At 41.8% G+C, this 13,555-nt stretch overlaps 2 protein-coding genes across 5 annotated transcripts in view; both read right to left on the bottom strand.

Annotated features, from left to right (window-relative positions):
• LOC149228263 (fanconi anemia group F protein (FANCF)) overlaps positions 1-13,555 on the bottom strand; it is a 529,519-nt gene that overhangs the window by 226,549 nt on the left and 289,415 nt on the right. The window lies entirely within an intron of this gene.
• LOC149228264 (uncharacterized) lies at positions 4,745-5,628 on the bottom strand. The gene is made up of 2 exons (XM_089375660.1): positions 5,502-5,628; positions 4,745-5,378 (listed from the first exon to the last, which is right to left on the bottom strand). The coding sequence occupies exon 2, from the start codon at positions 5,351-5,353 to the stop codon at positions 4,898-4,900; it is 456 nt and encodes a 151-aa protein (XP_089231786.1). The 5' UTR covers positions 5,354-5,378; positions 5,502-5,628; the 3' UTR covers positions 4,745-4,897.

The raw sequence follows: 13,555 nt of genomic DNA, 5'->3' as shown, positions 1-13,555 counted from the left end.
TGCATTGATGATGATGATATTGTTCTTTCTATATAGTTCCATATGTTGATGAATAATGATGTAAATTTGAATAATGTTATAATGTTATGGGGCAGTGTTACTTGGGAGCGGGAGCGGGAGCGGGGAGCGGGAGCGGAAGCGGGAGCGGGAGCGACCATTTTCAGAAGCTCCCGGTTTGGGAGCGAATCCCGGAGCGATTTTTTAAAAATATATATATTTTTTATATTTTTTAATTTTTGATACATATATGTCAACAAAAACATGTAGAATGATGAAATAGACATAAAAAACATAAAAAAACATAAATTGATCATTGAACCATATCACATCAATCATCTAGAAATTATAATCGTCATCAACCTTAGTAAAATAATAAATTAAAATAACATTCAATTCAATAACATTTATCATCATTGATCACCAAAGTAACAAGTTGTACTTGTAAGCCAAGTTTAACCATTACAAGAAGTAATATCGAAGATATTTCTAAGTCCTAACTTCTAACTGTTAACATGATATGAAATGTTAAAAATTTATAAAATGAAACATGAATAATGAGATGAAATGAAACAACTTTAGTCTTTCACAAAGCATCATATTCATAATTCACAATCATTACCAATGAGTTATAATTGCCAAGGCCCAACTTCAAACTTCAAATTTTCATTGTCACAGTGATATAATGTTTACAAAAAATATCATAATGTCATAATGATATGAAAGAGTCAAGAGTCAAGAGTCAAGGACTCAAAACTCAACACTGAACAGTTATGAAAACTAAAGTGACAAGTCTAATAGAAACTAAAAAAGACAAGTAAACTGTAAATCTACAAGTGGCCCTTGCCACGAGAGTCTCCAGGAGTATAAGTAGGTCTTGGCGGTCTTCTAGGAGTCTCCCTCCCAGACCGACGACCAGAACTAGAGCCTCCACGCGAGGGTGTCGATGGAGGTGGCGACAGCAATGGAACAAGACTCGGGCCCCGAGAACTGCTACTGGATGGTGGAGGTGGAGGTGGCATGGCTGCTGCAGCTGCTTCAGCTTCATCCCGTACAAGCTCATCTTCTAGTTCTTCCATATGTACAATGCCATCCTCTAAATTGTCGTCCTCAGGGTGACTGTCCCAAATTTTATATGTGGGATCTTCATTGGCCCGATCACAGTAATGGCTCAACAACCTCAAATTGTAGTGCACATAAACCAAGCTTTCTGCTCGGTTTTCGTTGAGCCTGTTTCTTTTCACATTATGTATATAACTGTAGGTGCTCCAACACCTCTCTGCAGAAGAAGAATTTACAACCTGTGCAAGAACTTTCAATGCCAATTTTCGCAAAAGTCCGTCGCCGCCATATGTTTCCCACCATGTGAGAGAATCAAATTTATCTTTGTCGTCCATTGCATGGAAGTTACCATACAAACCACTGCCAGTGAAGTATCTGCCTATTTCAAGGCGCACAGCTGCACATTCCTCCCTGTCAGGCACCAACTTTTCTAATGCATCCAGATATCCTTTAGTTACCTCTCGATCTAAATGGGGTTTGGTCCTAACACCACCCCCTGCTGCAGGTTTGCCCAACCAAGAATCTGAGTAGTATTTTGGCGTAAGGATATACGCCAAGCAATGTAGTGGAAGGTTAAGCTTTTTCCACCGTTCACACACACAATCGTGAATCAGATTGTACAAGTCGGGATCTCTGTTATTAACAATGTCTTTTATTTCCCCCAACATGGTATCCATTTGCTCATACACCTCGCCAATCACCGGTTTGTCTGTATCTGCAAACCGAATCATGTTATAAATTGGCTTGGTGAAATCCAATACCTGTCTCACAGCTGTCCAAAACTGCCCATCAAGAGCGGCCTCCTCCACCGTATCAAAACCTGCAATGTCAGCTACATTTGTAGCCCTTTCCTTTAACACCTGCCAATTTGGACTTGATACCATGCTAGCTAAACCCTCTCTTACCTTCAAAAGGCGCCTGAAGGTGAGGTAATAGCTACCAAATCTAGTCCTCGCAATCTTCAGCAACTCCAATCTCGAGTGACTGCGGAAAAGGCCATGGGTATTGCTATGATTTGTAATAAATTTTATCATTTTTTTTCCTCTCTTGTACAAATCCCCAATCCATTGGTATTGTTCATTTTTGTTTTTGACAATATCATGCAACAGAAGGTTCAATGTGTGAACCAAACATCCAGACCAAAATATGTTCGGGTATCTATCCTCAATAATTGCTCCCGCTGCCTTACAATTAGGAGCATTATCAGTGATGACTTGGATGACATTGTATGGGCCAATACGCTCAATTGTTTCAAGCAATGCTTCTGCAATGTTGATAGCGGTCTTGAACTTGTCTGAGTAATCATGTGCAGCTAGAAAAATGGGACCACTTCGGGACACAGCAAGAACACTTATCAATGGCTTGCCTTTTACATTTGTCCATCCATCAGATACAATGGACACCCCATTGTCAGTCCAAGAACTTGTCATTTTATTCAAAGAATGTGATATTTTTGCTTTTTCATGATCAAGGCCAACTGTTCTTGCCTTGTCATACCCAGGGCTCTTGTATCCTTTAGGGGCATCATTTATGGCAGAAACCATTTCGTGCCAATAAGGTGAGCGTAGAACATTGAATGGTATCCCATTTGCATAGAGGAACCTGTAAATTTTTGAATCCACATCATTCCTACACCCCTCATCAAGGAAATCTGATATGCTTCTACGGCGTAAAGATGATGACCCTGAGCCTCCATGTCCATATCCACTGCCTTGGGAGGATGCTGAAGGAGTTCTTTGTGAGCTTGGTTCAAAGAAACCCCTTGATCTTTTTGCTTTGTATTGGGCGTCCTCCTCTTCCTTTATGTATTTGGCTCTATCAACTGTTGACACCCCGTTGCAAGTTCTGATTCCTATTTGTTTCTCTCCATCCCATGCCCTTTTCCCGCAAAGGTGTCTTCTCAAACGGGTGTATGAGCCTGTGAAATCAGTGTTGCAATGGGGGCAATGAAATTTAGTGGTTCCACCCCCTCTCCCTGTTTCAGGCCTCTGAACATATTTCCACAATGGAGTTTGGTCTTGTTTAGTTTTTTCACCCTCATGTTCACCCTCCACATCCTCCTCACTGGGGTTTTCACCTATTTGACTTCCTCCGGCTTCTTCATCCACCTCTTCAGGGTCAGGCCCCCTCCGTTTCCTACTCTCCACCACCATAATAACCAGAAAGGGGACCAGGAAGAGGAAAATGCCAATAAAAATGCTCAGGTCCATCGTGTTTGATGTTTGTAGGGTTTGAGTCTTGAATCTGCAAATTAATTTAGTTTATTGGGATTAATTCATTTAATTTATTAATTTAATTTAAATTAATGATCTTTAAACTCAAACAGGTAAATGAAACTAACCAAATTAACTACCTAACCAGCTAAACTAACTAAATGATTAAGTTACATACCTCTGCAAGCTTGCTCCTCGCTCCTTGGCACTTGCTCCTCGCTCCTCAGCTCTGGCTCCTTGCTCCTCAGCTCTTGCTCCAGCTCTCAATCTCTTGCTCAAGCTCTCAATCACTTGCTCAACAAAGTTGTAATGACAAGTTTTTGGCCCATTGGGCTTATAAAACAAAAAAAATTAGCTAAATTTTTTTAATTTTTCGGGTCCGGCGGAATTTTTTTCCGCCGAACCGCTCCCGGCCGGTTAAAAATCGCTCCCGGAGCGTTTTTTAATGCCCGGGAGCGATTAGGGAGCGATCGGGGAGCGATCGCTCCCGGGCATTAAAAAACGCTCCGGGAGCTCGGGAGCGATCGCTCCCTGAAACGCTCCCTATCAGAGCAGGGAGCGTAAATTTTTTTAAGGGAGCGCGCTCCCGAAAATCGCTCCCGTCCGGGAGCGATTTTGGGAGCGCGCTCCCGACCCGCTCCCGAGCCGCTCCCGCCCGGAGCGCGCTTCGGGAGCGGGTTCGAAGGGGGGGGGGGGCGCTCCCCCGCAACACTGTTATGGGGTGAACTTAATGTGTTAATGAAGAAATGCAATTATCAAAGAAAAGAACAATGTAGCCCTATGAAAACTTAACACCAAGAGAGACAATGATGAGGGTGTCTATACATCATTGGTCTCGTCGGCATTGTGCTCAGATCTCATGGAGAGATAGAGTTGTCAGTCAAGGCCTTGTTATGTGACAATGTTGGTTGAGATGATGCTAAACAAATGGGTTACCAATCCGACTCTTCTTATGAGAAATTCTTCAGATTGAGAATAACCAAGTACCATTATGAATACCACCCTAGTTAAGAGGGAGAGTTGAAAAGTGTAACTAGGTTCAGTCTTCATAATGACATGTGTAATTGTGATTTTATGTAATTGATGAAAAGAAGAAAAATAAAATTGTTATTGTAATGCTTGTCTCATGGGTTTCAATAGCAAGGAATTTTATTTTAGTGATGGCTCCTATTGTGAGCCTTTAGAATTTGTCATCTAGTCATAAAAGTCAATTTAAGTCTATGTCATGTATGAAGGACCCTTCTTGGGCATGTTATATATTTATCAATGTTGTTAAAAGCGCGATCGGGATTAAATCGGCGTCGGGAATAAAGCGGAAAAAATCGGCAAAAGCGGGAAAAAAGCGTTTGGCACAAAAATATTCATTTTTTTTCATTTTTTTTCAATTTTTTTAATATCTAAACCATCTACAACATAAAATAAATACATTGACACATAAATATGATAAAAAAACTAATATATAAGATGTTTAATATCATTTCTAGCGCTAAAATCACACATAACATTGAATCATGTCCTGAATAGTAAGTCCTGAGTCCCAACTCAGCCTCAAAATATCAACAAAAAATATGATAATGTATCTCATCATGTCATAATGTCATATACAATAAAATGAAAGTCTAATCCTATTGATTTCCTCTGCCCCTCTTGCGAGAAAATGGCACAACTTTCTCTTTCCCTCTAGATGTAGAAGCTGGTGCCTGTGCTGGTGGAAATGGCAGTGGAGTCTGACGTGCTCTAGAAGCTGAAGAACTAGTAGTAGCAGCTACAGGAGGCTGAGGTAGACGGAGACCACGTCCTCTACTGGTGGTAGTGGTAGCCCGGGTAGGCAGTGTCACCTCCTCCTCCTGCTCCTCCTCCTCCACCTGCTCCTCCTCCTGCTCCTGCTCCTGCTCCTCCTGCTCCTCCTCCTCCCCCTCATCCTGCACTAACCAATCATCAGTGGGATCCATGAGAGGCCTCTCGGTCTCAACCCTCCATTCAGCAGTGGTGTCAATCCCATCCAATGAGATGGCTTCCGTATCAGGTGTCCTCTCTAGTTGTCTCACCCACAATCGAAGATTGTAGTAGACATAGACCATGTCATTAAGTCTATGGGACTCCAACCTGTACAAAGTTCATGAAATAATAATTAATAATTAATATTATAAAAAAAATATTGTTTAAAACTTTAATGAATTCAAAAATTTATTTGGAAATTTGCAATATTTTAAATGTTTAAGTGTTAACCTATTGCGCTTCTTGTTGTGTATTTTTTCAAATACACTCCAATTGCGCTCACATCCTGAGGAGCTGCATGTTTGGCTGAGGATGCGTACGGCAAGCTTTTGCAAAAGGGGTACTCTGCCACCATACATCTTCCACCATGCGTCTACAACAAAATTACAAATAAAATTTTAAATAAACATAAGAAAAAAATGGAATTTGAAGAGACAATGAAATTTGAAACAAAGTTACAAAGTACAAACTAAAAAATACTTGGCATTTTAATCGTCCTATCAGTGATAGCCATCTCAAAGCCAAATGTGCCACTTGACATCTTATATGTCTCAATTTGTCTAGAGATCTCTATACGTTGTTCTGGAGATCTCACCATCTTCTGGACACAGGTTAATAATCCTTCCACGACCTCAGCATCAAAATCAAACCCACATGCATAAGAAAATGCAGGGTTCAGGAAAAGCCTAGCAGCATGAATGGGACGATGGAGTGTGTTGTTCCATCGCTCATCAATCACTTCCCATAGAAGGAGTTGTTTCTGAAACCCATCATCTCCCTTATCATCATAGTAGGACCGAATGGCTTCTTTGGCCCTATCCATGGCTTCATACAAATAGCCCATTGCGGGCTTCTCACCATCAACCAACCGAAAAACCTTTACCAAAGGTTCAATAACGGCGCACACCTCCTGCACTCCCGCCCAGAAGTCTTCCTGGTATGAAACTAGTCTGCATACCGCCTCTCCTTCTGGTTTGCGGCTCATTGACGAAGCACACCACTCCTCTGAAAGAAACATTCTCTTCAAATCCCACATAGAATTCAAAAGGGATTGAAGAGATATGAAACTCGTCGCAAACCGTGTAATGGCGGGGCGCACCAACTCTTTGTTGTTGGTGAATCTTCTCATCAAGCTAAGCACAGATGTATGATTATATATAAATTTTGTGATGCTTTTTGATGAGTCAACAATATCTTTGACAAAGGGAATTTTCCCTATGTCCTCTAACATCAAATCAATACAATGGGCAGCACAAGGTGTCCAAAATAAAGTAGGATGCCTATCCATAAGCATTCTACCAGCAGCAACATAATTTGCAGCATTGTCCGTTATGACTTGGACAACATTTTCTGCACCCACCTCCAAAATAAACACATCCAGCAAATCACATAAAGTTCTTGCATCTTTGATTTGATGAGTTGCATCAATAGATTTGATAAACATAGTCCCCTTGGGACAACTAACCAAGAAGTTTATAAGGGTTCTCCCCTTTTGGTCCAGTCCAACCATCTGACATAACAGTGCATCCTGTTTGTGCCCATGATGCCCTAAAATCCTCCAATCTTTGGGTGCAGTCACGCTTTTCCTCTTGAAGAATCCGGCCTCTGAAATCATGAAGAGAAGGGATTTTGTACCCCGGGCCAACACTGGCAATAGCATCAACAGCAGGTTGGAAAAATGGATTATTCCTTACAATGCTGAAAGGAATATCACTCCAGAGGAGAAATTTTGCCATCAACCTATCAGCTTGTTCTTTTTCAGTTCTTTTTAGCATTGAACCGATAGTTGGTTGTGAACCAGGTGTGGTTCGAGGAACAAAAAATGATGATGCAGCTACCGGATTGACTGACGCTGCAGTAGAACCAGTGCCACTTGGTCCACTTCCTTCAGCTGACCTTCTTAGTTGCCTTTTGAGTTCTTCTTTGGCCTCTCTAGTTTGCTCTAATTCTCCCAATGCTCTCATGGCTCTTTGGATAAGTTCAGGATTTGTATTTATACAGGGCCCCACATCACGTCCAGGGATTTGTGCAAGGTGGTACTTCAACCTGTACACCCCCCCGCTTATCTCCTTTCCACACAACTTGCAATTCAAGTTTTGTCTATCATTCGGAGCTTTAGGTTCACCATATTCCCAGAAAGGATCCAATTTCCTTGGCATGTTTGTTTTTGAATTTTGAATTTGCAAACCTATGGAAAAATAAGGATTAGGAAATAGGAATTTAGGATTACATAATACAAATTACAATTTAGCATTTACAAAATTACAAGTTAATTATTTCCAAAATCCCAATTTCCAAACCCAAGTTACCTAACCAAATGCCAATGGCAAATGCCAAAAAACAATGAAAATTCAAAAAACATAAACAATGTTTAAAAAAAATGAAAAAAATAAAAATAAAAAATTGGTTCTCATAGTCATAACAAATTACCCATCCCAAATCAATGAAAAATTACAAAAAATTCTTTAAAAACAATGAAAAACAAAGTTTTTAAAGAAGCAAAACAAAAAAAAATTAATCTACATACCGTTTTTATGGACAAATTGGTGATCTTGTCTTGGATTTCTCCTAAAAACACTTGGATTCGCTCCCAAAGTCGACCCAAACCCTTTAGCTCTTCTCCTTCAGCTCTTCTCCTCCTCCTCCGCGCGGCGACAGTCAGAAATGGCTTAAAAAATTTCATTTTTTCTTATTAAAAGCCCGCTGCCCGCGCCCTCGGCGATTTTTTCGGGAAAAATCGCGATTTTTTCGGAAAAAAGCGTAAAAAAAAATCCGGCGATTTTTTGGGATAAAACGCGCGTTTTATGCGGTCTTCCGAAAAAAGCGCGATTTTTTGAAAAAATTGCGATTTTATCGCGATTTTAACAACACTGATATTTATACAATTCCTTAAAATAATTTAGAAAGCCCTCCAAGACCAAGACAAAGTCACCTCCTTCAAGTCGGCTTCAAAAGAATAATATAAATCTCTCAAATAGACATGTCAGCTCACTATCATGTCATGTCGGCTTATTTTGATGGGAAACAACTATAAATAGGGTTGTTCGTATTCATTTCAGAGCAGAATTTCATAGATTTGGTCATCATACAATCTAAAGTGTGAAGCACAGTGAGGAAGCCTAAAGACCAACGAAGTAACAAAAGGGAAGAGCGAAGTTCGTAAGCGTATTTTGGGACTATTTTAAGGGTATAAAACCTCTATACAAGAAGTTTGTTGCAGCAGTAAAGGCCGAAGGTAAGCAGTAAAGGAGAAGTCTATTGCAATAGTGGAAGTTGAGGAGAAGTGCAATCCTCCTAAGGAGCTGAAGTGGAAGGACTAGTCAAGAAGGCTGAAGGTCTAAAGCAGAAGAAAGCCAAGGTTGAAGAAGAAGCCAAGAAGGAAGGAGTTGAAGGTTGACTATCATTGACTAAGGATCTTGTGTCTTAGTCTTGGAGTGGAAAATAGGTCAAGGGTCTTGGTCTTGGCATTCGTCAATTGGAATCTCTATAAGAAGAAGAATTTGTTCGGGTTTTCCTCTCAAGTGAGAGAGGTTTTGGCCCTGGATAATAGCCTATATTATGTGTCTCTTGTCGATTTATGGTTTATGTATTGTTAGTTGTTTGATGAAGAACACCAATAACCTAAGTAAAAGAAGATCGTAATCTAAAGAAGTAAAAATCATTCACAAGCAGTTACTAATAAAAGAGAAATCACTTAATTGTTATGCCCTAGATTTGTCAACAGCCCTGGCTAATCTCTTAGCTGACCCATCATAATTTGGGAGTGTAACCTTCCCTGCTATCTTCTGCACCTCCTGACTAGACTGCCCTCCCCGGTAATGAGTCCCAGCTCCTGTGGCATGCCTCTCCTTGAGGTGGAGGTACTCCCCAAAAGACATCACCCTTCTGATCCTGGGGTCTAGCCCCTCATACTCATCAATACTCGAGGCAACTGAGTTCACCAGATCTGCAACAAGGTCAGGCTCCCTCTCCTACTCGGGCTCGTCCATGAAATGGGGCATCGTAGGATGACCTATTTGGCCATGCAGAGGGGTATGAGGTGGCTAGTATCTACGATTTCCTCCCCCTTCTCTGGAACTCCCATCACCTTAGGGTGTTGCCCCTGGTCTGTCATTCACATGCAAGCCCATCACCTATTGCATCATGTCCATCATGAGTTGGCCTTGCCTCAACATCTGTTGGTTGGTCCCCAGCAACTCCTCTAGGATATGGTTTTGTCCTCCCTGTCTAGGTCGCTCTGTATCCTCTCATTTCTCCATGTGCCCTCTTATGTTTCCACCTCTATATCAAAAATGGCTCTAGTGCTCCCTCTCTACCTTGACCTCTACCTCTTCCTCTTCCACGACCCCTCTGGAAGACAACTCCTTGATATCTGGATGGCATCACCTGCTCTTCTCTCCCACGTTGGCCAGGAACATGCTCTGATACCACTTGTAATGTTGCTCCTAGGAAATTAACAGTGATATTAAGCAAAAAATAAACATGCAACACAAAAATATTTAGACAACAATTAAGAAACCATAAATTGCACTATTACTGCGCCAAACTGAGTCATTTTAATATCAAGAGGAGAGTAAAATGCATGGAATGTGTGCACCTAGGCTTGCCAAAGCAAGCTAGACAATCCCAGGTGAGAAAGATGTTGTCCGGATGCAAGGAAAGGACTTCTCCTCAATGTTCTGTGCTGGCCCTGGAAATTATGCAACCACTGGCTAGAAGAAACCCCTGTTTGAGCCCGTACCATATCATAACATACGATCATAACAGACGGGTGAGGGCACACAATGGTTGTCTCAAGTGGCGGAGAATGGTGACACATCGAGTTATCTGGTGTCTGCAAGGGGTTGTTGGTGCAGGTTGAAGACAAATCTAGGAGGAAAATTCTCTTATAGGGGTCACCCACTGGTGGTGGATAGCATGCATTGTGTTGCCATAACTACTGCACATAAGATACTTAGGGCGGGATATTATTGGCCCATTGTTTTGGTCTCTATTTTAGGTATCTGCATAAGGGAGTCGGTATCCAACTGACCTCACAAATCAGGGAGTCAATCTTATATATGATTTATAACAAGTGCAGGAGAGACCTTGCTATGAAAGATAATGGATGAGTGACAGATCTCCCTTCACGCCTCTTCAATAGAATCATTTGGCTAAGGAGAGAATCATCGCTAATAGAATCATCAGTTCGCTTCGGTTCACTATTGGTCATGGTCACGCCCCTCTTGAAAACCCTTATTATCATTGTGTAACGACTATCCAAACCATCCCCTATTACCCTATTACTCTTTCAATCCCATCTATCCCAAAGCTTCATTAGAGCCTCTGCACATAATAATGTTAGCGCGATTTTTCCCACCCACCTAGAGATGACATAACGAGATGAACTTTGGTTAGCCTTGACCTAACCAACTACCTGATACTATGCGGGCTCATCGAACAGCGCGAATTAGCTTGCTTTATGAATTATTAAGGATTTATTGACCTGACCAAAAGAAAAGCCAACTCTGAATACAGATAGCGATAGAAACTGAGATCATATCTGTTATCTAAGTCAGGGGGTCAGTACTTGACCGGGTTGATCAGGGCCTTACTGGGTTGACCCAGGCCCCTCTATTTGGGGCTTCCCCTCAATGAAAAATGAGAGGGAGGTAGTTTAACCTATCTATGGGTGAGGTATGATCGTGTAGATGCTTTTTAGGGTGAGCTAGATACTTACATAATAGAGGTTAGTGGCTTGCCCCAAGTGGGATTGGGATAGCGACACCAACACTTAAGGAAATGATGAAGGATATATGCAAAGGGAAAGAGAAGAGGTGAGGAGAAGCAACTATGCTAGGGAGATTCTAACAAATGCTAGAGGAGAGAGGTGGCAATGCTAGGGTAGTCCCAATGAAGGCAAGAGGATAACTCAATGGTGCAGTTCGGGAGGTAGTCTACATGGTGTGGAAACCACACCGAATGGTTCATAGAAATAGTATGGTGAATAATCCTGCCAGGATGCAAAATGTCTCAAGTTGGGTCCTACTAAAAGTGATGACCTAGGGAAGAATTGACTACTTTGAAGGTGACCAAAGGAAGAGTTAAGACCAAGTTGATTTAGAATGGATGACCTTTTTTATATGGATGTGGATGACCCTTTTTATATGGATATAGGTCACTTCTTCCCTCCGTACTAGCTACCTGACCTTTCCTTCCTGCCTAAGAGGTGGCTTCCTTCCCTAGTTGGGCTGATTCGACTTGGGGTAACATTGCTTGGTCGAGTGATCTAAAGGCTGAGTTGATTCGACAAGCACCCACCTAGACAGTTGTGGTTATGAGGGAAATCTCCCATATTATATTCCAACATGAAAGGAAGGCCACCTTTCCACTAGTGAATTTGCCATCTCGATAGGCCACGTTCGCATCTCGATACGCCACCTATTCTCTATCAAATTTCCCAGTTTCGATTGCTAAGTTCAATGATCAATGAAGCACAATGCTAGGTTATAACTAGCGAATTTCCCATCTCTTGGACTGGTGACCAGGCCACCTTATAACTCTTCAATTTCCCACTTTGACAAGGAGCATTAAGCTCTTGCCCGAACCTCAAAAGGACAACAAACGCCACCTTTGCTTAAGGAATTTCCCAGTCCCGATAGGCAGGTAATAGAGTTGAGAAGGAGCAATGCAACAGGACGCCAAAATTCTTCATTTTCACCTAGGCTTCTTCTTCTGAGGTAACGTGTTAGTAGGCAGGTAAATACAAAGTTGTAAGTGCCCAAGCCCTTCGAATCATCTCCAGGGTTTTGCTGTAGTTCATAAATAAAATAAGGAGGTTATGACGATCCAACTCCTACTGGTTGTTCTTGTGCGCCACCCACCCACTCCACTTCCTGTCTGTCATTGTGTAGGCATAGAAAGGGTGAGGGAACGAACTCTCAACCACTGCCCCCCACCCAATGAGCATCAAGGAAGGCAGAGACTGTTAAGGAGAGGGTGTGTAAGCATGGCTCGACCAATGGGCCGCCATCGATTTATCGTCCAGTTCTAAGTGTCGTACCAAGTACGAAGATGTCTGGTTATCGAAGCCCGTCCAACAAGGCTCTCCTAATTGACAATTATCCATCCATCAATGTTTCTGAAGTTCTGTCTTTAGTTCCTCAATCCGGCCCGGGATCTCTGCTAAAGTTTCTGGCTGGCTATAGAGAATAATCCAACAGGGCAGTTCCCACGGAGGATCCCACCCAGGTTCTCCATCCATGCAAGAAGGTACGCGGAGTGTTAAGTTGTATTTCATCTATGGCACAACTCAAATCTACATATTATGAAGGGGAAGGTAAGGTTGGTTGATTCGGTCCAGATAATAGAAGGTAAATAGCAGTCCCGACTCACTCCCTAAGTGCATGAATGAATCAAGTGGTATAGGGCTACCAGGTATAGTATTTCATATTTTCATCTATTGAAATCTCGTTTTTTAGGGCCACTTGGATCGAGGTACTCAAATTTCGTGATTATTGAAAAATATTGGATGAAAGAAACTTACTCTATGAGCGCGGGATTGATGATATTGCTTCTTGAGACCCTTTTTCCCTTGTCTAAAACTTTTACCTTTGATTTGACGACTTGAACTTAAACGTCGGGTTCTTCCCTTTCTTAGCTTTGTATTGGTTGTATTGTTTTATTATTAGTGGTCTTGTGGTCTTAAGAGGTTATCCCTAAACGAGCTCTCCTGAAATGGCTCAGATGCGTGAGATGGGGAGGGCGGGAATAGTGATATTATTATGATGCTGTATCTCGATCTGCGGGGTGTGAGGTCAACAATTACTTATATATATTGCTAAAGGCTGCTTCGTTTCCCTCATCGTTCCAAATAGCTTGTTTCCTCGATACAATGAATTATCCGGGGTGAACAGAATGAATTATCAGCAAGCAAGGGACTGGTTCCGTCAGTACTTGACGGGCGAGTGCCGAGAAGGACGATCAATGGTGGCTACTATAAGCAGCTCATGTCCTGTACGGTTTTATGAAGATCCCTCCATGGATAGAATATAATAGGGCGGATTCGCAGTGCAGTCTTGAACGATTATTCAGTAGTCGCGATATAAAAGTGAACGAAGGAAAGATGATCTCAGATGATTACTGTTCATGCTATGAGTACAATGGCAAGTAAAATTCCTGAAAATTTGACTACAAATGAGTCCATGTTTCCTTACCAGGCTGTGATTTTCCTGTGCCTTTAAAAATGTTCAATTTATTTTGTGAGTTGAATGTGTTAGGCCCTGCTGTGCCATGAACTGTGCTTA

This window comes from Pinus tabuliformis, chromosome J (genome assembly GCF_031772625.1).
Source record: "Pinus tabuliformis cultivar Carrire ecotype Pingquan chromosome J, CPIR1, whole genome shotgun sequence".
NCBI classification, from domain to species: Eukaryota; Viridiplantae; Streptophyta; class Pinopsida; order Pinales; family Pinaceae; genus Pinus; species Pinus tabuliformis.
This window is presented reverse-complemented; position numbering and strand designations above follow the sequence as displayed.

Bases quoted from the DNA above. Each gene is read 5' to 3' on its own strand.
- LOC149228264 (XM_089375660.1), bottom strand. From the start codon at position 5,353: ATGGTCTATGTCTACTACAATCTTCGATTGTGGGTGAGACAACTAGAG.